The sequence below is a fragment of the Nilaparvata lugens genome, chromosome 9, assembly GCF_014356525.2.
Source record: "Nilaparvata lugens isolate BPH chromosome 9, ASM1435652v1, whole genome shotgun sequence".
In the NCBI taxonomy this organism is placed as follows: Eukaryota; Metazoa; Arthropoda; class Insecta; order Hemiptera; family Delphacidae; genus Nilaparvata; species Nilaparvata lugens.
The window spans coordinates 16,943,292-16,968,509 of record NC_052512.1 but is presented as its reverse complement, the minus strand read 5'-3'; the positions used below and the strand labels follow the sequence as shown (position 1 = coordinate 16,968,509).

Sequence of the window (25,218 nt, the reverse complement as noted above, 5' to 3'; positions counted from 1 at the left end):
CCAGAGTTTATGAAACAATTGAAGTATGATTAATCTGTTTACTCGGCTAATAGCATTACGAAATGGAGATAAACTTCAAGTGACCTGATATAATACAGTTTTATGATAATCAGAATTGGTGTATTTGAATGAAAGTCTGTATATTATACATTTCATACTTTTATCGGTCGTCACAGAAAGCATTTCATTTCAAAAAAATCTGGTGTGATACACTCACACAACTTTCCTTGCTCATTGAACTGTAAGCCTCATTCTCAAACGAGAATAATTTAGGGGAATAATATAATGACGATTGGCGGCAACATATTTGAAACTACGATCAGACTTCTGTATATGTGTATATATAATTGTTTTCAGAGTACTTTTTCCTTTGTGTAAATTGTGAAATTCGATGATTTTTTTAAAATTCGTCAAAACAGCTGTTCTACAGATGAAATATCTCGACTATGTGTTCTTTTTATGAACTGCTCTACCTACCTACCTTATGCACGAGAAGGAGGTTACAAAGTCCATTTCTCAAGGATGGGGTGGGCCCCCAATTAGTTTCCCAGATTAGAGACTCATTCCAGTTGATAGAGCTGATGAATAACTATACAGGGTATGAATTTGAAAAAAATCGGTCAGGTCATTTTTGAGAAAATCGTGAAAAACATGGTTTTTTAGTAACTATCCGCCATTTTTCTCAAGAATATTACGGATCTCCTGCAATTTTCCCAGAAATGAGACTCATGTCAGTTGATAGGGCTTATGAATAGCTATCCATGGTATGAATTTGGAGTAAATCGTTGGAACCGTTTTCGAGAAAACCGTGAATAACATGGTTTTTTAGTGATTATCCGCCATTTTTCTCAAGAATATTACGGAGCTCCTGAAATTTTCCCAGAAATGAGACTCATGCTAGTTGATAGTCCTTATAGATAGCTATCCATGGTATAAATTTGAAGAAAATCGTTCAAGCCGTTTTCGAGAAAACCGTGAAAAACATGGTTTTTTAGTAATTATCCGCCATTTTGAATTCAATTTTATTGAATTCCTTAATGTCGGATCTTCATTGTATAAGGACCTTAGGTTTAAAATTTCAAGTCAATCGGTTGATTAGGAATGGAGTTATCGTGTTCACAGACATACACACATACACACACACACAGACCAACACCCAAAAATCATGTTTTTGGACTCAGGGGACCGTGAAACGTATAGAAAACTTGAAATTAGGGTACCTTAATTTTTTTGGAAAGCAATACTTTCCTTACCTATGGTAATAGGACAAGGAAAGTAAAAACTACTGTATCAACAATATTAAAAGCAGATAGTATGTGCATTAAAGCTATATAATGTAATGTTTATTGGTTCACTGTAACATTATACGAATATTTTTTTTAAGTAGAGCAGTAATTAAATGTAGGCTATATATTTATTTCTATTTTGAACGAGATTGTGTTTATTCATTTATTCAATCACGGATACAATTAAAAATCATGGTATAAATATAGATTATCGGGGACCGAGCTTCGCTCTGGAGTACAAAAGCATAAAAGTTTTATTACGAAAGAATAAATTATAAAAACATTTATAACATTCATATAGGAATGTTCTATCTAAACACAGTAAATTGAGATTAATTCCCAGAGGAATACAAAAATTTCCCTCACAAAGGCCAAGTTGCACAAATCCGGTTAAATTTTAATCCTGATTAAGTTCACGTGAACCAAATAAGAGAAGACCATTTCAAGAAGATGGATCTACTGGAATTAAACAGGATTGAAAATAACCCGGCTTTTTTGAAACCGGCACTAAGTACCTGATTGAATGATTACAAAAGTTCAACAGCTGAGTCATAATTTTGACACAGTCCCACACACGGTATTTAGATAAAAACGGTAGGGGTCATGAAATGTGTGCGCAGTGGCCAGCCAGCAAGATTGCGTCATCGCCACCAACCAAGGTTTTTAACACCTATTGACAATTTATGAAACTTATTTGTTAAAAACAGATGATTTGATATAAAATGACGTCAGCTGCACCGGAAATTTAGCACAAACATGCGCGTGACACATAACGTCTTCTTCTATAAACCGTGGTCCCACACACATGAACTCGCTCACCCACTTCCATCACCAACAGATGACGAAATAATTATTATCAGATGTTTTTCTAAGGATGAACAATAATTATCCTTTTAATGTCCTTCAGCGAGTTTTCCCAGGGATGAGACCTAGCGCAATCGAATCTTTATAGGGCTATTATAAACCTACTATGTTCTGAATTTCGTGAGAATCGTTAGAGCCGTTTCCGAGATCCGGTGAAATACAAACATCAAAACAGAAGTTGTTTGTTTAATAGTATAGTATGTATGGGCTAGAGAAACAAAAACATGCCTATAGGGAGGTCCACGTTATAATATAACATGATGACGATTGACGGCAACATATTTGAAACTACGATCAGACTACTGTATAGCCTATATGTGTATATCATAAGAATTGTTTTACTTTGAGTACTTTTTCCTTTATGTAAAATATCGGGGCACCGAGCTTCGCTCGTTATTTATTTATTGATAAACAGAACACAATTCTTCAAAATGATTGGGGTAGGACAAACAGGCACAGCCCAAAACTGTTCCTTCCCGAATTTCGATTTATACACTATAAATATTCCAAAAAGTAGGTTATGTTCTATACACTTGAATTCAGGTTCAATTTTCTGTTCAAACATTTAAAAACATAAAAGTTCTAATTTAGATTGTTTACATACCAAATTGGATAACAAAATAACACTCACTAATCACTTAGAACTGTAAAAATAATAATTAACTTTGAATATTATGATATATACCATCTCATGTCAAGAAATCAAATTACTGTATTTTGATCGAGTCAATTAAATTTTCTAGATTTCTCGCGAGATACGGTAAGCTAATTGATTACACAGCTGAACTCCCACATCTTGTGTTATCGACAGATGACGAAATCATCATCTGTTTTTCCAAGGATTAATTACCCTCTTCATGTCATTCAGCGAGTTTTCCCAGGGATGAGTCCTAGTGCAATCGAATTTTTATATCATAAACCTACTACAGTATATTCCAAATTTCGTGAAAATCGTTAGAGTCGATTTCGAGATCTGTTGAACATAATTAACTTTATAACCAGATATAAAAAGATATACAGAAAAATGCCAGTTCAGATTGAGCAAGTTGTATGAAACTATGTATCAAAGATATGAGCGCAGTATTAGGCCTATAGAATAAAGTAGATTAGTGTTTCCATTGTTTCTTTGAAAATGAAAAATGGTCGAGGTTTCAACAGCTTTTAAAATAGTACCTTAGTGTCAGCATTATTATTTAGCCTATTAGCATCTGCTCAACAAAAAGAAGAATTTACATTTTAAACAAGTGCATGGTCAGCTAACAACTAAGCTGAAACTATTACCTACCGTATTCATTGACTGAGCTATAAGCTGAAACATTTCTAAGGGACATAAATATATCCTAAACTTGAATCAAAATATATATTCTCAAAAAATATGTCTTTTGATATGGTTCTCACTACAGTAACTATATAACCACAGTATGGCCATTGACTGTCACGTGGTATATAGGTATTAGTGTCATTTAAATTAACTTTATTGGTCTATATTAAAGTATAATCAATTTCCCTACGAAAATGTTATTCCAAACTCATCGGAAGTTCAAAGTATGTTTCCAATCGGTAAAAGAAGTGATAAGTTACAAATTTCCAATGCATAATATAGAACTATAAAATTTGTTTGGAATCTTAATTGCGGATTTGTAGGCTAACACGTGATCGAGCTAGCCAATCAAAAGCGTGACAGTCAAGATTCAAGATTCGTTTATTGTCAGAACATTAAAATGACCATAATGTGGTTTATAGTTATAGTTAATGTAGTTTTCACTAACTGAGAACTTTGATTATGGTTTAACGTAGCCTACCGGTATCCACAGGCCCGGCCCCAGGGGTGGGCGGACCGGGCGACCGCACAGGGCGGCAAATTTAAAGGAACGGAAAATTTTAAAATACAAATAAATAATAAATTCATAATTTCAAATGTGAATAGTAAAATTATATAAGAAGTTTTTCAACCTCGAGCCAATGAAGACTTTTCTAAGATCAACAATGTCCCAGGAACGTCTGAGTGGTCTAGCAAACATAAAATAGTTCAGTTCCCAGATCTTGAAGAATTGGTGAAGGAATTGCAAAGGTCAGACGAGTTCTACTTAATTAAACAGGTGTGTTAAACAAACTTGTAGAAATTGTAGTTCTAATTACTTAGCAAGTTAAGTAGGCCTAATACTATGTTGCAGTGTACGTCTTAAGGCTGTGCAAAGGCTACAAATAAACTTTCTTGTACTGGTGATATTTTTCAAAGTTTTTCGATTTGTACCGGTATATATCAAAATGAAAAAGTTTTCTTAGGAAAACATTCTCTTCCAATCATTACTTTTTGAGATATGAACGCCTAAAGTTTAAATTTTTGGGACAGGACATTTCAAATTCGGTAAGAGATAAATTCTTCATGGTATTGTTGATTGAATAAAACAAGAAAATTTTGAAACATTTTCTGAAAATATCAATTTTTGAAAAAGTTATTCAATTTACAAAAAAAACTCAACACTATTTTTGGTCATTTTTAGTAAATTGAAAAACTTTCTCAAAAATTGATATTTTCAGAAAATTTTTGTTTTATTAAATCAAAAATACCATGAAGAATTTATCCTTTGAATTTTATGGATTCATCTCGTACCGAATTTGAAATGTTCTGTCCCAAAATTTTAAACTTTAGGCGCTCATGTCTCAGAAAGTAATGATTGAAAAAAGAAAACTTTTTCATTTTGATAGCTTGATCCTTAAGCGATCCTTGATCGTGTCCTCGCGCGCCTCTCCACTAGGAAATACTGAAATGAAGTGCAACTAACGGTTGATTCTCATAGAACATGATCTCATGAGCTTATATCATTGTGCGAAATATCACTGTGAGGACAATATAGATGGTGATGATGGTTGAAGCTAAAAATGCCCAGAGGGATTTTGAATTTTACATCTAGATTGTGATCGGGATATATTGTTGATCAAATACTAAATATGATCAAAATTGATTTTTTTCCTTAAAATATCACTCATATTTGAAAAATCAAAGCTCAGTACTCATTGGAGATATAGAGTTCCGAATGATCTCATTTCATTCAGAATTTTATGAACTTAAAAAAGGCAATAGCAAATTTTTCTGACCGATCACTGATTTTGCCGGAAATAGCTGAAAACTGGAAAATGAACCTAAAATACGAACTTTTTGGGCCACTCTGTATTAGCACAAGGGAATTTTACATGAAGAATTCGGTTCTGAACCTCTCTCATGTATCCAAATAAAATATTAAAAAATCAGAGCTACGATATAAATTGCAAACAAACCCCCATTTTTATGTCTATATTGACTGGACTTTACTGTTCCCCAATATTTATAATTGTCAAATATTTGTTTAAATGTCAATAACTAGTGTTAAACATAATTTTTTAGAGTTTACTGAGACTCTGTGGTGTCGCATCACAGCTTAGACACAATAGTAACGCTGGTTACACACTGGGCGGTTTCTGCCGCGGCGGCGAAACTGCCGTCGCGGCCTCGAAAAAAAGTCAAGCTTACACATTCAGCGGAAAAAATACCGCAAAACATCGAGCGGCAAAATATGATCAGTATGAACGTATGATCAGTAGCCAAAATAATTGTTGTAGTTCTTCATCGCAAATGTGTTGTGACTTCACTGTTTCATGAGTGTTCAGTTAATTGTATTTTGCACATTTTCCAAAAGCATATATTATTAAGTGTTTAACTTAAAATGGAAAGGCAACAACTTTTACCACGTTTGTTGTGCCGTCGAAGGAAAAGAAGACAGCAGAGAAATCGCCTTGCTTGGATTCATTGAAATGAACGTTTTTATTAAATCGACAGCGATATAGAACATATTACAGTTTTTTTCTTGTCATCCAGAGTTTCAAAATCCCCCCTAATCTCCATACACACTTCCTTCCACGCATTCCTTGTTGCATCTCGATCCTTAAATATGTCGAGGGTTTTGTCCCACAAAACTGGCCTCTGTTCTAAAAATGATATTAACAACTCATTGTCTATTAACTTACTCATTTTCTCACACTCGTCAACCACAAACACTTAAAACAATAAATAAATGTTATAAACAACTTACAAACTTTACAACAAAACACAAATTAAAAGGCTGATTTTCAAAGACCTCAGACTTGGAGCAACTGGGAAAGACGACTGATCAGCGGCGACGGTAGACAACCGCCAAATGTGTTAACGCCCATTTGGTCACGTACGCCACTGCGTAGACAAGAGCAGCAAAACACCGCCAGCCGCAGTGGCAGTGGACGGCTGCACAGCTGCCGCCAACGGCAATATAGCCGCGCGGCGTTTCTGCCGCCCAGTGTGTAAGCTTCCATTCAAGTTCATAGACTACTGCTCGAACGGCGGCGACGGCGAAATTACCGCCCCGGCAGAAACCGCCCAATGTGTAACCGGCGTTAGGCGATCGCTCAAGGAGGGGTGGAACCCGGGATTAACAATTAAAGACGGGATACTTGCGGGGGGGCGGCAGTTGCCGATCTCGCCCAGGGCGGCAGTCCCTAGGGCCGTGCCTGGGTATCCATAATCAAAGCTGAGAATGATTAAAGTTTATTTGTATCAATATAACAGGAGATATTACAACTTGATAGAAAGCAGTAACTTATAAAATTATCTAAACATCATAACATCATATATCTTGCTCATCTGAGCCTAAATAGTTTTCTGTCACATTAGTCTAGAGTCTGGTCTTTCCAGCCAACAGCAGAGAATTCAAGTATTAATCTAAAAAAAATAGATCTAAAGTAGGCTAAGTTACTATTGTTGACTTGAAGCCTTGCACCTTTCTTGTTAGTATTTTAGTAAATATTGGCTAGTTGAAGGTTGAACGTCTGAAAATAAAACCGAAGTAGGCTAGGCCTACCGTGTACCGGTATATGGATAAAATCACAACAAGGCTACTTTGTTAAAAATGTTATGTGTTGGGTTATTTAAAAGAAAAAAATGATAAAATTACCTGAAAACGCAGCAAGATAGAGCCGTAGCCTGCTTCTTTGGCGTTGCTGAGACATGGTTTAAAACTTTGGTAAAGCTTGGTGGATTTTTGTCTTAGTAAATTGAATATTATAAAAACCTAACCAAGTGTTTTTATCACAGTCGAAACGATTTGACTTTTAAATCGAAATCGTAGTCTATAGTCTTATCTAACAGAACAATAATTCATGTTCTACTATTCTAACCTAAAATACAAATTTGTACACACAAGTAAAAGATGCGCATGGCTGTTGTTGAGATCAGAATAGGAGAATGATCCTAGCACAACACAAACTGACAACATGGACACAGCAATAGGACACACGCAACTGAAAGCTGAAACGAATGGATGTTTGATTTTTCATAGTACAAAATTTCTTTCTAGGCAGCGCCAGCATACGGTCGAAAGAGAAGAGTGAGCACATTTTCATATCCACAGACAGATGGTATCGAATACTCGTGTATCGAACGACACTCGATACTTCGATATTTATCGGTATAGTGAGGTCCACGTTATAATGGCAATTTATAAAGATAATGCTACATGTATGGCACATATATATGACGTCTGATGGCATTGACAAGACTGAGGATCGGCAACATTCTTCTTCTATGTTTCTCCTCTGCCATTATAACGTTTGACGTTTGATGTTAGACATTTGCTGATATAGGTCTATTGATGTAATTGATGGTTAATTCTCATTTGAAATAATCAATTATATTTTATCAAGCACGAATTATATTTTTCAATTATTTCGTAATGAATCTTCATAATTGAAATTGAATAATTTGACAATCAATATTATATTTCTACATTGTAAAAAACTTTTTCCATCCACATTGTGATGGCAGTGGATAGTGTTGACGAATCTGTTTGTGGCTCTTGCCTAGAATTGTTCTCAAATAATGAAAAGTCAATAAATTGCGAGGGTTATTGTATGAAGTGGTTTCATATTAAATGTGTGAAAATAACAACGAATGAATTCAAAAAGATTGAAGACCTAAGTAGAAAAGTTTCGTGGTACTGTGACTTGTGCAATTTGAAGGTTAGGGAGACGATTGAAAATTCAAAGTCTATTACTTGTGTTAAGTCTACTTGTGATAATATTGTTTTCGATGGTTACTGTGAACAATTAAAACAGGTAAATGCAAATTATTTAAATCTGTGCAAAAGATTGGAATTACTAGAAAAATTTCAAAACGTGACAAATCCCAATTGCAATGGGCTGCCTGTTGTGAAGCCGCGTTTACACCGGAGTTGGCAACCAATGATTGCCGACATTTATCGGCAATTTTGAGTTGCACGCATTAAAACAACTGCAACTCGCATTGCCAACCGTAGTTGGAGACCGATTTTGCGAGTTGGCAATCGAAATTTGGTTTTCCGACCGGAGTCGGTAAAGATCAAAGGCGGTTGCCAACCCCGGTTGGCAATGCGAGTTGCAGCGCTAACTTGAGTTGCAACTTGAGTCTGCAACTACCCCGCTTCCCCTCCCGCCTGTTGGCTCCACGTGGTCGCGCTGCGTCAGTTCCTCAGTTCAAGCAGGCTAGTCGTCGTGACTTGTGTTTTGTTGTTTGGTTGTTGTTTGTGCTAGTGCAATGTAAGCTATAATGTAAGATAGATAAAGAATTAGATAGATAGATAAAGAATTTATTTTTCACTTCAAAAAACAATACAAAATAAGATAAAATTAAATACAATATCATTCGTCAACAATCAATACCATAGTTCATAATAATCCGAAAATTCTTAGGCATAGCCGAAGCCGTCAGCCGGAGTTGATAGTTATTTAATCTATATCTCATCCTTATCTTCTAGTTTTTGTCAAAGTTCTCACAGTAGGCTACAGAGTGAACGGGCTACAAAATGTCATGCGATAGCACTCAATAAACTTTATAGGGCAACTGGGAAGTTAGCACTAAATATCAGTCACTCATAGCACAGTAGTCCGTCTATGCTTGGAATCTTATCATTTTCAGTTCATTTGAGAAACCTGAATCATTATTATAGGCCTAGAGATGAACTACACATTGATACAAAGTAAATTATTCTTACTTATTAATCGAACATAAAAATAATTCTTTATGAAATGAAGTGATACAATGATAATTTGAACTCATTTGAACAATAAATAATCATCTTCAATAATAAACCGATGAACTCAATCATACTATAATGTAAGCTAAGCTATACATTACTCAAGCTAAGCTATATATTTCTTAAGCTATAGAGTTTCTTTGTTTGATTTGGAGTTTTTTTGATGTATACATTATTTCTAATTTTATGAATTGTGTTACTTTGGAACATTAACTTAACTTTGTGTTCATATTTTATTAACAAGTCACTACCAGGTTGCAACTTTTTTTGTCTAGATTTATTAACAATTAACTTTTGTCTAGATTTATTCAACTCAGTGCAAAAGATTGGAATTACTAGAAAAATTTCAAAACGTGACAAATCCCAATTGCAATGGGCTGCCTGTTGTGACGCAACAACCTAACAAGCAGTTGCAGGTTAAAACAATCGTAGCCGATAAACTTCCTGCTGTTAGTGTTAATGAACTTGTCGAAACGTTTGAAACAAAATCTTCTTCTAGTGACAAACAAAGTGCTTCTGTTTCCAATCAGAAGAAATCTGATACTTCGCGAGTGTCGCGTATGAACTATAGTGCTGCTGTAGGTAAAAAGTCAAAACATATTATTGGCTCAGTAAAAAGTTCTTCCACTGTGACTGTTGAGAGTGGTGTTTTGCCTCTGAAAACGGTTGATAAGCGTAGATCAATCTTTGTATCTAGGCTGCAGCCTGAAGTGACGGTGTCTGAAGTTACCACATATCTGAATCAGTCTGGCATAGCCAGCACAGATTTTGACTGCCAAAAATTGAATTCCAGGTATGACTCCTATTCCTCTTTCAAGTTGGCTGTAGCCGATAAGTTCTTTGATCGTGTGCTGTCTGCTGAATTTTGGACGGAGGGGACTTTAGTTAAAAAATACATCCCTGCAAACAGGAGAAATAAGCAATCATCTAATGTTTTTTTAGGCAGTCCAAAACTGGCTCCTCAACTGAAAGACTAATCAATTCTGACGATTGTGTTTCCATGCATGATTTTCCTTGTGATAAACTGCTTTTTGACATGCTTTTTTATAATGTGCAATGCATTAAAAATAAAGTGAATGAACTTGAATTGTTTCTTAGCACAAACATGAGATTTAAATTGCTGTGTCTGTCTGAGCATTGGATGTGCCTGGATGATCTGAAACTTTTTAAAATTGCTGGATATGAGTTGGTAGCCTACTTCTGTCGAAGTGAGTTCCAGTGTGGTGGGGTTGCTATTTATATAGACACATCTGTGATTGCCCACTTTGCATGCATTGACATTTCTATGCACTGTGTTGAAAAAGAGCATGAATTCGCATGTGTATCCCTGTTGCATGCGAAGTTATACATTATTACAGTCTATCGGTCACCAGCTGGTTGCCTTCAAAATTTTTTCAACTCACTTGAGGGACTTGTTGTTCAGCTAGCTAGCTTAAATCCAGGTTTTAACATAATTGTTGGCGGTGACTTCAACATTGACGTGTTGAAGGCTGACCACAGGACAAGGGAGTTTGTTAACCTATTGAGATCTCTGGACCTCTATGTGGCTAACTGGCAGCCCACTAGATTTGATGCTTGCCTCGATAATGTGATTACTAATCTGAACATTGGCAATAACATTAGTTGTTCAATTGTAAATCCTCTCCTCAGTGACCACCTGGCACTCGGCTGCAATGTGGAATTGCCAACTTCCACCTACCCTGCCTCTATACCTGCAGGGCGTGATCGACTCACTTGGGTGCGACCCATCACACAGGGTGGACGCGAGCGTTTTCTGCATTATCTGACTCTGATTGACTGGAGCTTTCTGAAGGATCATCCTGATGCACAGCCCAATTTCACGGCGTTTTTTGATAGACTCCTGACTGGCTTCAACAACTGCTTTCCACTAAAACGTTTCCTCTCTGGAAGGCCTGGTAAACGTGGTGCACTGTGGATTACGGACGACCTTCTTGACTTGAGAGACCTGGTTCTTATGGCGTATGAGCGGTTTCGGGCTGATCGACTCCTGTCCTCTAAACGGACCTACATGGGACTGAGGAGATCATACCAGCGGGCTGCTCGTGCGGCCAGGATGCGCTACAACTCTGAGCTGATTGACCGGGCACCCAATAGGTGTAAAGCTGCCTGGGGTATCATCAGGGCCGCTGCGGGTGTACCAGCTCCTGGTGCTGTTCCGGTATCTGCGGATGATCTTCACGACGCGTGGACCAGCTCTATTCGCGGTATCTGCGAGGGGATCCGAGCTTCCCCTGTGGTGGCGGCGGATCTGCTCTCGGCTTCGGTTCGGCCCCCCGCTCTTCGGCTGTTGACCTGGCGCCGTATTACTTGTGATGATGTCACTCGAGTTGTGAACTGTTTGAGCAACTCGGCTAGTAAAGACATTTATGGTATGACCAGTGCTACTATTAAGGATGTACTAGCTCTTATTGTCTCTCCCCTGACTGTTTGTATTAATCTGTGTTTCCAGCAGTCTGTATTTCCTTCTCAACTTAAAATTTCTAAGACAGTGCCTGTCTTTAAGAAGGGTGATAGGCATGATCCTACTAACTATAGGCCTATATCCATCCTGCCTATTATATCGAAGATTTTTGAAATTCTTATTGCTGAGCAGCTCCTTGCTTATTGTGACCAGTGCGGCCTGTTTGCGACCACCCAGTTTGGTTTCAGGAAAAATAGATCCACCACTGATGCAGTAGATTTCCTGCTTTCCAAGATATTTGATTGCTTTGAGGCACGTGGACTTGCTGGGCTCACCTTGTGTGATCTCAGCAAGGCCTTTGATACAATGGATCATGCTATTCTCGTGGACAAGCTTAGGCATTATGGTGTGGGACCGTCTCCTCTCAAACTGATTCAGGCCTACCTGGGGGGTCGCAGACAGGCGGTGCTGGCTAATGGAGTTCTCTCTGAGATCAGGGATTGTGTTGACTGTGGAGTGCCTCAGGGCTCTGTCCTGGGGCCTCTGTTGTTTCTTATTTCAGTTAACGATATAGCTCAGGTGGATGGCAGGTGTGTTGTCTGTTATGCGGACGACACCACCTTCTTCAATGCTGGTCGTGAGATGGGAGGACTGAGGGCAGCTATGGTGGAGACTGGAGCATTTGCATCGGACTGGTTCTCTGCCAATCGCTTCCTCCTCAATGAAGACAAAACTCAGTCTATTGTGTTCAGTCTCAGAAATGGGAATGAATACAATTTTGCGCCTGTCAAACTGTTAGGGTTTACCCTTGACAGGAAGCTCTCATGGGGCGAGCACATTGAGACAGTTTGCGCCAGGTTGAGCAGAGTGGTTTTCCTGCTGAGGGGTCTCAAACACAGTGTGCCACCTCATTATCTTAAAATGTGCTATTTTGGCTTTTTTCAGAGCGTGATTTTATATGGCCTCCCCCTCTGGGGTGGAGCCACAGATGTCGCCCGAGTCCTTCGTCTCCAGAAGAGGGCCCTGAGGATTATTTGTGGGGCTGGTAGATTAGCCCACTGTCGCCCACTCTTTATCAAAGAGAGGATCCTCACCGTCTTCTCCCTCTATGTTCTCCATACCCTTTGCAGAACACATGCGAACGTGGGGTTGCTCGTGACCCGACAGAGCTTCCACCCATATGAGACTAGGGGTAGACTCAGGCTGGATTTACCCTACCAGAGGCTGAGCAGAACTCGGACTGGTCTGGCTCATATGTCTATCAGCCTCTATAATAGGCTGCCTCTGTTGGCCAGGGATCTGCCTGCGGTGCGGTTTCGAGGGGCTCTGAGGAGCCTGCTGACGGATCACCCTCTGTACTCACTCCGTGAGTTCTGTATGTTGGAGAGCAGTGTGGTGAGTGCCTATTTTCGTATTTGATTTCTGCCTCTGGGCAGTTGTTTTCTTTTTTACATATTTGACGTGTCCCAGTGGGTTTCACTTTAGTGATCCCTTTTATGGACTTATTTAAATAAATACTAAATACTACTAAATAAATACTAAATACTAAATACTCCTGTATTTTTCATCGCTAACGGAAATATAGTTCCATGAGAATACCCTGCATAAGATTGAAAACTGACTACTTCCCAGACTTAATTATATAAAAAATACATTTCTCACGATAAATATTCACACACAAAATTCAACTGAGTCTGATTGAAAAAGTCCTAATTCTACACTTTTCAAATAAACTAAATCAATAAATTAATATTGGAGAAACCATGAACCCATAATACATTTATTTCAATATCATCACCATTACAGGCATATATCGTAAGATATAACGGACTGAGAAAATCCATAGCATGCAAGTACCAATGAATCCTAGTTTAAATCTTTTAATAAAGACAATTTGGTAGAGTTTCTTACACAAATCTATGATGTGAGGCTCCCAACCAAAACTACTTTCTAATATGAATCCCAACATTTTTTAATTACACTTGATATCATTACCTTATGGAATATGCATCCCTTAAAGAGAAGCAAATTCTGTTTTACTATCATTATTAGAATATTCAAACTCACCCTCATATTGGATTTAGTAGCCTATTTAGTATTATCAAGTTCATAATGTGATCATAGAGACCACAAGGACACGTCAAAAAATAAAAACGAGAAAGAAAGCTAATAATAACTAGTCACATCAACAAAAAAGTAAAAAATACAAACTCATCAGCTTGTTGTACAACAGAAAGAACTCATTGATGGAATACGAAGGGTTCTACACCAGCAATCCCCTCAGTGCGCCCTTTAATCACCTGGTCGATAGGTCTCTTGCTGCTATTGGCAGCTTGTTGAAGAGTCTCGCAGACAGGTGGGCAAGGCCAGTTTGTGTTCTGCTCAGACTCTGGTAGGGTAGGTCAAATTCTCATTACCTATGATAGTAGGAAGAGCAAAGAAAGTAAAATGATGTAATTATTATTATTATTATCATCTAATAATAGCAAATTATTTATTTTCATGAACATTAATGCATTCTTTAGGTTGCAGACAATCGTCATACAATGCATTCAGAAAAATAATACTACAAAATATTAATTAAAGTAATAGTCAAAATTACTTTTGACTTGGAGGGACATGCGCAGCAGAGATCGGTTGGAAATACAGAGGCGCAATGTTACCGTTCTGAACCGGCCAGTGTTCTCTAATTTCTAGAAACTGTTCATGTGGTCATGCTACTCATAGAAAGTTACCTGTCTGGAAGTATTCTGGCGACTGAGACTAATCAACAAATTGGCAACTGAGCTTCTACCTATGACTGTATTCTTCACTGTAATTGGCTTATCTCCCACCATTTCTCTGCGGTGCATATTCCTCCAAATCAAAAATAATTTTTCAAAGAATAATACGGTACTGTGCTATTCTGCTTTAATCAAACCTCTGGACTGAGTACCATAATGATAAATGTCTGAACCAGTAATCGAGTCAATTTTCACTCTGCAAAGATTGTTAAATTGTACACATACAGACTGGGGACCAATGAAAAATAGCTTTCATCGATCTCTTAGTAACATACCGGTAAGTAATTTTTTTAATATCTCAGGGTAAGTTACCAGTTTGGCAGTACAGAATAAAATACACAGGCTACATTGTACCAAGGTAGCCTACTGTACTAAACAACAAAAAAGCCAGCTTAGTGTCTTCCTTATTTTCTTTCCTTATGAAAAGGCTACATTTTATATCAGTATCACAAACATCATAATCAACAATAAAAAGTGGATTGATCCTATCAAAATCATATCCAAGTAAGGTTCATTCTAAAGTCCTGAGTAAGCTCATGGGTTAACATCAACACAGACTATATATACAAAAAGCACATTCGATTATGAAATAATATAATGCATGCATTTTTATATTATAGTTTATAGTCCTATAAAGCAAAAGGATAATTAGTATGATAGGCTAGGTAGTAGCTAAGGTAGGCCGATGCACCTATTTTATAATCCCTGACTATGAACAAACAATACAGTAAAAATATTCATTCTTGTAAAAATATAATAATCTACTTGATTACTATTTAAATAATTAATCGTGTAATAGGTATAAGGACTAAGAGTTTTCACTTACCGTACCTTCTATAGTGTGATGAGTAAACTTGTAACATTCAACATCTAGTTCGAAGAGAGTAAAATAAGGGTCATCTTTTATTTCAATAGCCTAGATTTTATACTTCTTTGATTCAATAGAAATTTCTGAAATGTATTGATCTATCTTTTTTCTTTTAATAAAATACCTTTAATACTAATTTTACTTGCGCAAGTATTACTCTTATTGATTTCTTAATTTATAATAAAAACCCTTTCGACGAGCTAGCTTTGATTATTAGATTAATTCGAAGCACTAGGGCGCCCATCACTAATTCAATATTTATCACTCACGTGTCGAAAATCTTCTTGTAAGCCGCCGATGTCGATCCAACTCCATGTGGTCCGGGAATATGGTAGCCGGAATCGTCTCTTCCAAGGGGTTATAAATTTATTTAAAAAAAATGAAAATGACTTCTGCTTTACAATAGCATCACGAAGTCTTTTAAGAAATTTAATAATGTGATTTTACTTTTACAAATTTATTAGCAAGGTACTACGCTCTAAAATATTTGGGGTCCTCTCATGGTGGCATTTGGTTGGCGAGTGCTGGTTCTCCTTTCTCAATTTTTACAAATCTCATTTCCGACTTTCAAATTAACATAAAATTTGAATATCTTAGTCCTCCGCCATTTAGGTTCAAATAGATCTTACAAAAAATATCAAATATTACTTAGATTGTACGATTAATAATTTCTTTGCTTTCGAGCCATATCGATAACATAGACTATACAAAGTTTTAACACAAAATCCAGTACATTTATATAAATATATAGAAATATTTTTGAATTGGCCTACAGTTGCCGCCTATTAACTACCGTTTTGCTATTGGTGCATGCAAATTTTATTCGGTATTCATGCGCCTGGTACCTCCTATTTCCTGAATACACTTAATTATTTTTATTTGGTTTATTGGTTATGCTCTTTACATGCTAGCTAATATTCTATACATTAATATTAATTTCATGCTACCTAATAATTAGCCATGTGATCAGGTGTTTTTTCACATTGCATACCGTTTGATTGCAATAGAGCTCTGCCAAGGGGTTTTGGTCAGATTCTACGTTTCTCGATTTGATCGATCTCTAGGTCACCGATCCGTGAATACATGTACCTAACCTCAATCTTCAAAATATTTTATATAATAATCTATTTATTAGCAACAAATTCCTTCACATCCTTTTTAGGTTTTTGTACCGTTTAGCCAGAACAAGCTGATGCTATCTAATCTTAGTTATTATCTATTTGGCGATACTAGCCAGTTACTTTATTTTCAGACCTATTACTATTTCGGTTAGGGATTTTTATCTACCCAAATTCGATACTTTACATACTATTTAATAAATTTACAATTAAATACATATTAACACTTTTTAATACAATAATACTTTGTATTAAATAACAATCCTTCTTCAAATTGATAGCGTACGGCACGATTCTACTCTACTAGCTTGAGACTGTTTTCTTTAGCATAGTAGTGATAGGGTAGAGTAAGACGAAATGGTGAGGGAAGGCAAGTGGTTGAGTACTATCCCACTCTACTCTACTACTAGTGGTTCTGTGAGCAGTAGACCTCACACAGTTTTCTCATCTACAAGTATCTGATGTCACTTGCTCTAGTTGATTCATTTTAATTACAATTCACAGTTGAATCATAATTTACTCTCAAAAATTAATAATTAACAGTGTTTACGAGTTTTTGTTTCTTGAATAGTTCCAAATTTTCTCAAATAACTCAATATTATCCATTAAAAGTGGTAATTGAGTGGAATATTTCTAATTAATTTATGAATTTAAGCCATCTAAATTCAAAATTGATAGTTTTAATGTTTATTTTGGACCAAAATTTTATAAAAATTGTACACGTGAAATTCTAACCTTATCTTGGACTTTGTCACCTATAAATTTGGAAGGAGAATAGCACAAGGACTACCTTATTATTTTATCTTTCAATGTTATTACATTAGTGTCATTTGCATTGTAAAATTGTAAATAAAAACTGATATTTGTTTCTCCAAGATCAAAAACACACTTATTTTAATAAACTCAGTTCACGTTTGAATTTGTATCCCATAAATGATCATTCATCCAGCTCTGTGATAATCTTTCCATCTGATAATAATATTTCCCAACTATTTTTAAATCAATTTTTTTCAACCAAGAATATTATAATTTCTTTGACATTATTCGTTTCATTTAATCATTTTTTTATTCTGAATTACCTATTCAATTTGTTTTTCAAATATGAGAATATTTGAAAAATATTGAAAAATACTGATGGTCAGGCATCATAAAAAATATTGAAACCCTACCTATAGAAATCTTAGCCCAGATATAGAAATATATTCTATATCTAGTCTAAGATAGAAATAGACACAGCCAGACATCTGTGTAATGCATGTAATGAATAATCCACTTGACAGCTGATTGATTATGAATAATTCTATGGTCTGATTAATCCTATCTTCAGAGTAGATGATATATATAGTCATATTGGAGTATGGAGGTAATTCCTTTTCCTTTCATATTATCCTTAAGATGTGAAATTTCAAAAAAACCTTGTGTATACATCAATGCGCAGTTGGAAAAGGAATATTCCTGCCAAATCTCATGAAGTTCTATCAACGTGTTTGGCCGTAATCACGTTTCATACAGACAGACAAAAGAAAATCCGAGTTTAAACATAGACCTCACTACTTTCAGTCAAAAAACTAGTAGGCCTACTTTACCATGACTCTACTCTACCATGAACATTTTCATTGGGGGAGCTCACAAGATAGTAATTACCCAGGGAACTCTACCACTTAACTCTACCAATGAAAACCAGGCTTATAAGATAATATATCTATCAAAGGTTCATTGACCGAATGCAGTGAGGTCTATGTTTTCTCGGATTTTCTTTCATCTGTCTGCATGTGTGTATTGTATGAAACGGATTTATGGTCAAGCGCATATTCCTTTTTCAACTGTGCGTCGATGTATACACAAGTTTTTTTTGAAATTTTACATTCTAAGGATAATATGAAAGGAAAAGGAATTACCTACATACTCCAATATCACTATAAATATCATCTACTCTGAAGATAGGATTAATCAGACAATAGAATTACTCATAATCAATCAGCTGTCAAGTAGATTATTCATTGCATGCATTACACAGATGTCTGGAGATGGTCGCATGAATTGGGAATATCTGGAACTCAAAATATCTTGCAGCTGGCCGGAATTGGAAATATATGGAACTCCGAATATGTTGACAGGCGGAACTCCGAATATCGTGCAGACCGGCAGAACTCAAAATATCTTGTCAGCTGGTGGAATTGAAAGTAAGTGGAATTAGCCAGTGAACAGGTGACACCAGATACTGTGGATGAAAGTTCTGCGTGAGGTCATTATCGATTCGATACCGGTGATCTGTGGATATGAAAAATTGCTCCCGAAGATACAGTGCTACAAAGCAATGTAACTACTTCCTTTCAAGAAGCAATGTAATTACTTCGTTTCAAGTATTTTATGCCTATTCCACATGTTGGTCCAGCCTGGTAAGCTTGGGGCTTGGCAGAGTTGGTCTTGCCATCTAGAGACGTTCTGATACTGATGTTCTTTCGATACTTGGTAGCGATATTGGTGAAGTATCGAAAGAAAGGATGAGTATGAAGTGATGGAAATGTACAAGCAACAATATAGGCCTACATCTACTGCAGTGTATAGTACAATAATATAATCAATGAATAAATGAATGTAGGCTATATTTTTTTCTGAGCAGACATTCAGTTTTGTCATAGGCCCTCTCTTAGGCCCTTACTACAATTTAATATACACATCTCAATACCTAGGGTCTACTATAATAGAAATATTTATATTCTTCCAACAACTCATTCACTCATGATATTAGAAAAAATATTACTAATATAAAACATATTTCTCAAGTTTCAAATAGCAAAGTTTCTAAATTTTTGAAAATTCCATATTATTTCTGGCCATGTTAATTTAGCATCAACAGATTTAAAATGCTCACGCTTTCGATACTGCTGATTCGATACTCAAACTTGTGTATCGATAACAGTAAAGTATCGAGACCTCCGATACCGATCCACCGGTATCGGAAGCAAAATATCGATACCAGTAAGTATCGAAAGTATCGGAATGTTCCTATGCCATCCACACTGCAATGTGACATATCAAGGCCAGCATTGAAAGCGCTAAACGGAGCGCCGCATTCAAAATGACAAACTAAAAATTGAGTTGGAGGTTGAAAATGAACCCAATAAAAAATATAAAAAGTAATGAAAAAAACGCATATGCACTAGTGACCCCGTGGGTTGAAGAACTTGCTCAAGAACTGTTGTACTGTATTGAGATCATCTTTGAGACCAGCAATTTTTTATTATACAGAGTTGATAAAAATTATGGGAACAGCAAAATATAATTTTAAAAGAATAATTTGTTAGTAGGTTTCATCATGGTTCCTATTATTTTAAATCAAAAATTACTTCTGTTGCTTCAACATCTTTGACCCTCATAGGATCCAAATTCATTTTTACTTTCCTTGCCCTATTACCATAGGTATTACTTTCTTTGCCCTATTACCATAGGTAAGGAAAGTATTGCTTTCCAAAAAAATTAAGGTACCCTAATTTCATGTTTTCTATACGTTTCAAGGTCCCCTGAGTCCAAAAACATGATTTTTGGGTGTTGGTGTCTGTGTGTGGGTGTGTGTGTCTGTGAACACGATAACTTCATTCCTAATCAACCGATTGACTTGAAATTTTAAACTTAAGGTCCTTATACCATGAGGATCCGACAATGAGAAATTCAATTTAAGATGACGGAGAAAAATTGCGGATAATGGCTAAAAAACCATGTTTTTCACGGTTTTCTCGAAAACGGCTCTACGATTTTCTTCAAATTTATACCCTAGTCCTAGATAGTTATTTATAAGCCCTATCAACTGACATGAGTCTCATTTCTGGGAAAATTGCAGGAGTTTCGTAATATTCCTGAGAAGAATGAATTTTGTTAAATTTCTATCACGATTTTTTCAAAAAATGACTTGACCGATTTTTTTCAAATTCATACCCTGTATAGTTATATATCAGCTCTATTACCTGGCATGAGTCTCCTCCCTGAGAAACTAACAGGGGGTCCACCCCATCCTTGAGGAATTTACTTTGTAACCTCCCTCTCGTGCGTGAGGTAGGTGGGTAGAGCAGTTTATTCAAAAGAACACAACATGTCGATATTTTATTTGTAGAACAGCTGTTCAGACAACTTCTAAAAAATCCTCAAATTTCATAATTCAAACAAAGGAAAATGTACTCTGAAAACAATAACAATAGTATAATCGTAGTTTTAATAACATTATCTAGTCGCCAATCAGCATAATGTTATTCCCCTAAATTATCCTCGTTTAAGAATGAGGCCTATAGATCAATGAGCAAGGAAAGTTGTGTGAGTGTACCACACCAGATTTTTTCAAATGAGAAGGTGGTAGGTGGTAACCTTGACCATCACCTTGAGTGACAGGACTATCCAACTAATCCATATTAAAGTAATGACTTAAGCTATATTTTTCAATCTTTAGGTAGGTAATAGTCTTTTCTTGAAAGTTTAATAACTTTTCTGATAAATTTACAATCGATTCAAATTCATCTAGGCTTCAATGTAAAATAGTCAGTTTACTATCAAGTATTTAAAAAATGATTTACCCAATACCTATGTACTATGTTGTGTTATTTGTATGAGAGATCTCTGCATGTTATAATTATGATAGATATCATGTGCAGTATTAAGTCATTAGAAGAACACCAAAACCACAATTATTTGATAAAACAAAATCGTTGTCATTATTATAGACCATTTCATTCTAAATAACTATCGAGTATAGTGAGATCATCCACGTTATGATGGCAGTGTTTGATTAGCAATGGTATTGCTATCCTTGTCTATCATTCAACAAAGCAGATAGCGCTATCCCTTTCTCGCTTTGCTCTGTTGCCAGATCGTCTTTTAACAATGTAGAATAATCAATTAAAAAAATGATTAAATCAATTAATAAAATATTCCATCTTAATTATGAAAATTCATTATGTATTTATTGAAAAATATAATTTCTTGCTTAATAAAATATAATTTATTATTTTGAACTAGAATGAACGGTTAATATTACATCAATAAACCTGTATCAGCTACCATCTATAGGAGGCATTGACAAGACAGATGATAGGCAACGTTGTTATCCTATATCTTTCTTCACTGCTATTATAACATGGACGTCACTATAGTGGGCCTATCCCCTCAGATCGATTTCAATTTGTAGATGTGTTGTTATAGTAGTCTACGATATTGAGATGGAAGTGATCCAGAGTTCAAATCAATTCATATTAGGCATTGATAAAAATTTGTAGCCTACGACATTGGATAGCATTCAGGGTCTTCTATCACTGTCAATGAGTCAAGCGTTCCATTTCGAAAACGATTAATATACAATTGAGAAGTTTACTATTTTCATGAATGGGATTGAGAACAATTGATAGGTCCTACAGTAGTTCTAAACATGTAAGTAGGTCTGACAGATTTTTACTTGTATTTGTTATAATATCGGGGCACCGAGCTTCGCTCGTTATTTATTTATTGACTTTTGATAAACCGAACACAATTTATTCTTTAAAATGATTGGGGAAGTACTAACATGCACAGCCCAAAACTGTTTCTTTCCCGAATTTTGATTTATACACTATACATGAGGCCTCTAACTGCAAAACGCACACTCTCTACTTTTTCAAATTTCTGGTAAACCGAAAAAAACATTTAAATAAATAAATACTCACATTTTGTGCCTTTCGTAAACTTCTTCATGAGGAATTGGCAATATTGTTGTGTAAATATACAATCTGACAACATAATTTTCATTAATATAGGAGAAAATCCACTTTTATTGTTGGAGAATGTCAGTTTTGCTTAAAATATTTGGAGAATTCAAGTTTTGTTATATAATATTCTGGAGAATGCAATTTTTGGAAGCAAGTTTCATGGAATCTTTCAAACAAGAAAAAATTACCTTAGTAAGAATTAAATCGATAGTTTCAGGTCTAATAAATTATTTTAAGACAACATTGATTGACAAGAATTAAATTTTATTGGAAACACAAATTATAAAAAAAATGGAAATTATAAAAAATGGAAAATAAAACTACAATGAGCTTAGGTACTCCTTGTACCTGTTTGATAACAAATTCTATCTTGAAAAAAAGAAATTGAAAACCCTATTTAAATTTGAAAAATGGGAATTTCTTCAGCAATGTGGCAATGTTCTTCCTCGATATTTGGTGGAAGTTCAAGTTCTGGACCATCTAGGACATGTTTGAAAAATTCTAGTTTCTCATTTTCTCTCCAAGATTTACCATAATGTAATTTACAAATTTTACAAATTTACAATAATTTACAAATAACAAAAGGGAGTCAACATCTTGTTTTTTCTGAACTTTCTCAACATAGTTGCTTTTAGGAATAACTTCTTAACAGTTCTTAGATTTCTCCAGCGTTTTCCTCTTTTCAAGATACTTTGTGCATATCTCTCTTTTTCTCCTCTCAGTTTGTATGCAGTTTCGCCTTGAACCAAAATTGTTGTTTCATTATTGATTCTTTCTTTAATAAAGTACAAACGTTTACTAGCCTGAATTCGAAAGTGCCAAGCAGAGGGTTTCTTGGTGTTTTCTAATGCCATTTTCCTCCAGTCACTAATCACTAAATCTTCTCCTAACCGTTTCACTGTAGCAAACTTCTCAATCATCTCAATGCATTCATTTGGACTTATTATAACTTCATGACATTTTATTTGTTTTTCTATATTCCCGAACACTCTATCAGGAGGAATAAAACTATGCCCAGTCATGGGAAAGACAAGCTGAACCTCTTCAATCTGTTGTGGTGCACGATGATACAACCAGTAACTTATCATGGTTGTCAAAATTGAGTTTTTATTTTGCCCCCCACACCCATCACTAATGAGACGAACAATTTTATATGAATCAAGATTTGTGTTATTCAAGAAATTAAACAGGCAAGATGAAATTACATTCGATCCCTTATTGAACTCCTTTTCTGTCCAAACGTATGAAGTTGTATTGTCTCTAGTCAACTTTGATGTTGAATGTCCTTTTACAATACAAAAATTGTTCAAATAAAGCTGGCGACTATAATAACTTGACTGATCAGGCAGCTTGGGGAGTGGCTGGGTTTTCTGACAGTCAAATGAAAGTATGAGAATATCATTCTTGTTTTCTTTGAGGAGGTCGTAAAAGGCGGAGGATTTCAATTTGTGAATACGTTTTTCAGTCATCAATCCGGCTTTGACAATTTCATCTTTGCAAGATTTGACCTTTTCTGAAAGCTCTAAACATGTTGAGCATACATCCACTCTTGGACTCCCAAACCTCAAGTTATAGAGCCTGTTAAAAATATATCGGAAGTATGGCTCTTTAACTCTGAGGCATTCATCAATAGATTCATTATACATACGCGATAGACGTTTAATATTAAATTCTGCTGGTAAATATTTTCGACCAGTTGCATAGGTACAGTAGTGTGTTTCACTGCACTGAAGACTGTTTATGAACTTCATAACGCTTTCTTTTTTTGCATGAAACTTGTTTCCTGTTGTATCCCCCCCTCGACGCTCCTTGGGCAGATCCCTTTGTCATAGAACCGTTTACCAATGTTGTTGACTCTACACCTTGAAATATTACCCAAAGCTTTCAAAAATGTTTTCAAACAAACGGAAATCATGTCTTTTTGATTGTTTGGGATAAAATACTTAGCTCTAGCACTTTGCACTTTGTTCGTATTGGTTTTTGGACGTCTTCTCTTTATGGATACCATGGTCATGTGTTTTAAAATAAAGTTGTCTTGGTACACTTTATCTTTTTGTTTATAGAACCGAGAATGAAATCTTCTTATTTCCTGGGTAGTCAACGACTTGCATAGAAGAGCCCCTTTAGAAAGATTGCAGGTGGGAAATGATGGGAAGACCTTTGCAGCATACCTGAAATAAAACAAAAAAATAGTTCTTTGATCTGTTTGATGTTCAAAGATCTATTTTCTTGTTTGAAAGATTCCAGTCTTGCTTGAGAACTACAAATCTATTGAATAGGTTAGGTACATTGTAAGTTTTTGATAATAGCTACACATCCAATGTTTATGAAAACACTAGGCCTAACTACATTGGAAATTAGAAAAATCTGTATGATTTTTATGTTTGGTTGTATGATTGGTTATTAAAGGACGATAAAATGATTATATAATAAAGTTAAACTGGTCTACAAAATTCAAACTGAACCTAGGATAGTAAAAGTGAGGTTATGCTGCATACCTGTTCTTCTTTGCAATTGCCCTCCTCCACTTATCTGGTGTTGGGACAACTTTCCTGGGTTTTTCATTTTTATTTGCATCTATAGGTTTCACATTTGATTCCATAATTATTATCCACAAAAATTAGTAAAATAATTGAAAAAACACGAGTTATTCTACTACACTGAGCGTTTAGTCTAACTTCTTTAGCTCTAAGTCAGAATGTAAACAGTCCTATAGTCATGTGACCAAATCTAAGCCTCCTATTGGCTGGCAAGGAGAATGTTAGTTTTGCAGTTGAGCATTGTGGAGAATGTAACTTTTGCAAAAGGAACTCATTTTTCACAATCATTTTAACACTGGATAAAGCTACTTTTGCTTTGTATCCATAGCAACAAACAATAGATTTCAACATGGAGATTCAGAATCAACCAAAACATGGTTTTCTCAAAAAGTTGGAGAATGTGAGTTTTGCAGTTAGAGGCCTCACATAGTCCAGAAAGTAGGTTATGTTCCATACACTTGAATTCAGGTTCAATTTTCTGTTCAAACATTTGAAAACAAAAAAATTATAATTTGGATTATATACAAAC

The 25,218-nt window shown here is 35.6% G+C and overlaps 2 protein-coding genes across 2 annotated transcripts in view; one reads left to right on the top strand and one right to left on the bottom strand.

Moving 5' to 3' along the window:
• The window catches only part of LOC120353060 (facilitated trehalose transporter Tret1-2 homolog), a 78,318-nt gene extending 70,850 nt beyond the window's left edge, over positions 1 to 7,468 (bottom strand). The window contains exon 1 of the mRNA XM_039435572.1: positions 7,115 to 7,468. Coding sequence (XP_039291506.1) covers positions 7,115 to 7,169 — 55 coding nt within the window. The 5' untranslated portion in view covers positions 7,170 to 7,468. The remainder of the gene's footprint in view (positions 1 to 7,114) is intronic.
• Positions 7,469 to 10,334: 2,866 nt separating this feature from the next.
• Positions 10,335 to 13,070, top strand: LOC120352928. The gene has a single exon (XM_039435270.1). It carries the CDS (start codon positions 10,335 to 10,337, stop codon positions 13,068 to 13,070), a length of 2,736 nt encoding a protein of 911 aa, XP_039291204.1.
• Positions 13,071 to 25,218: the final 12,148 nt, after the last annotated feature.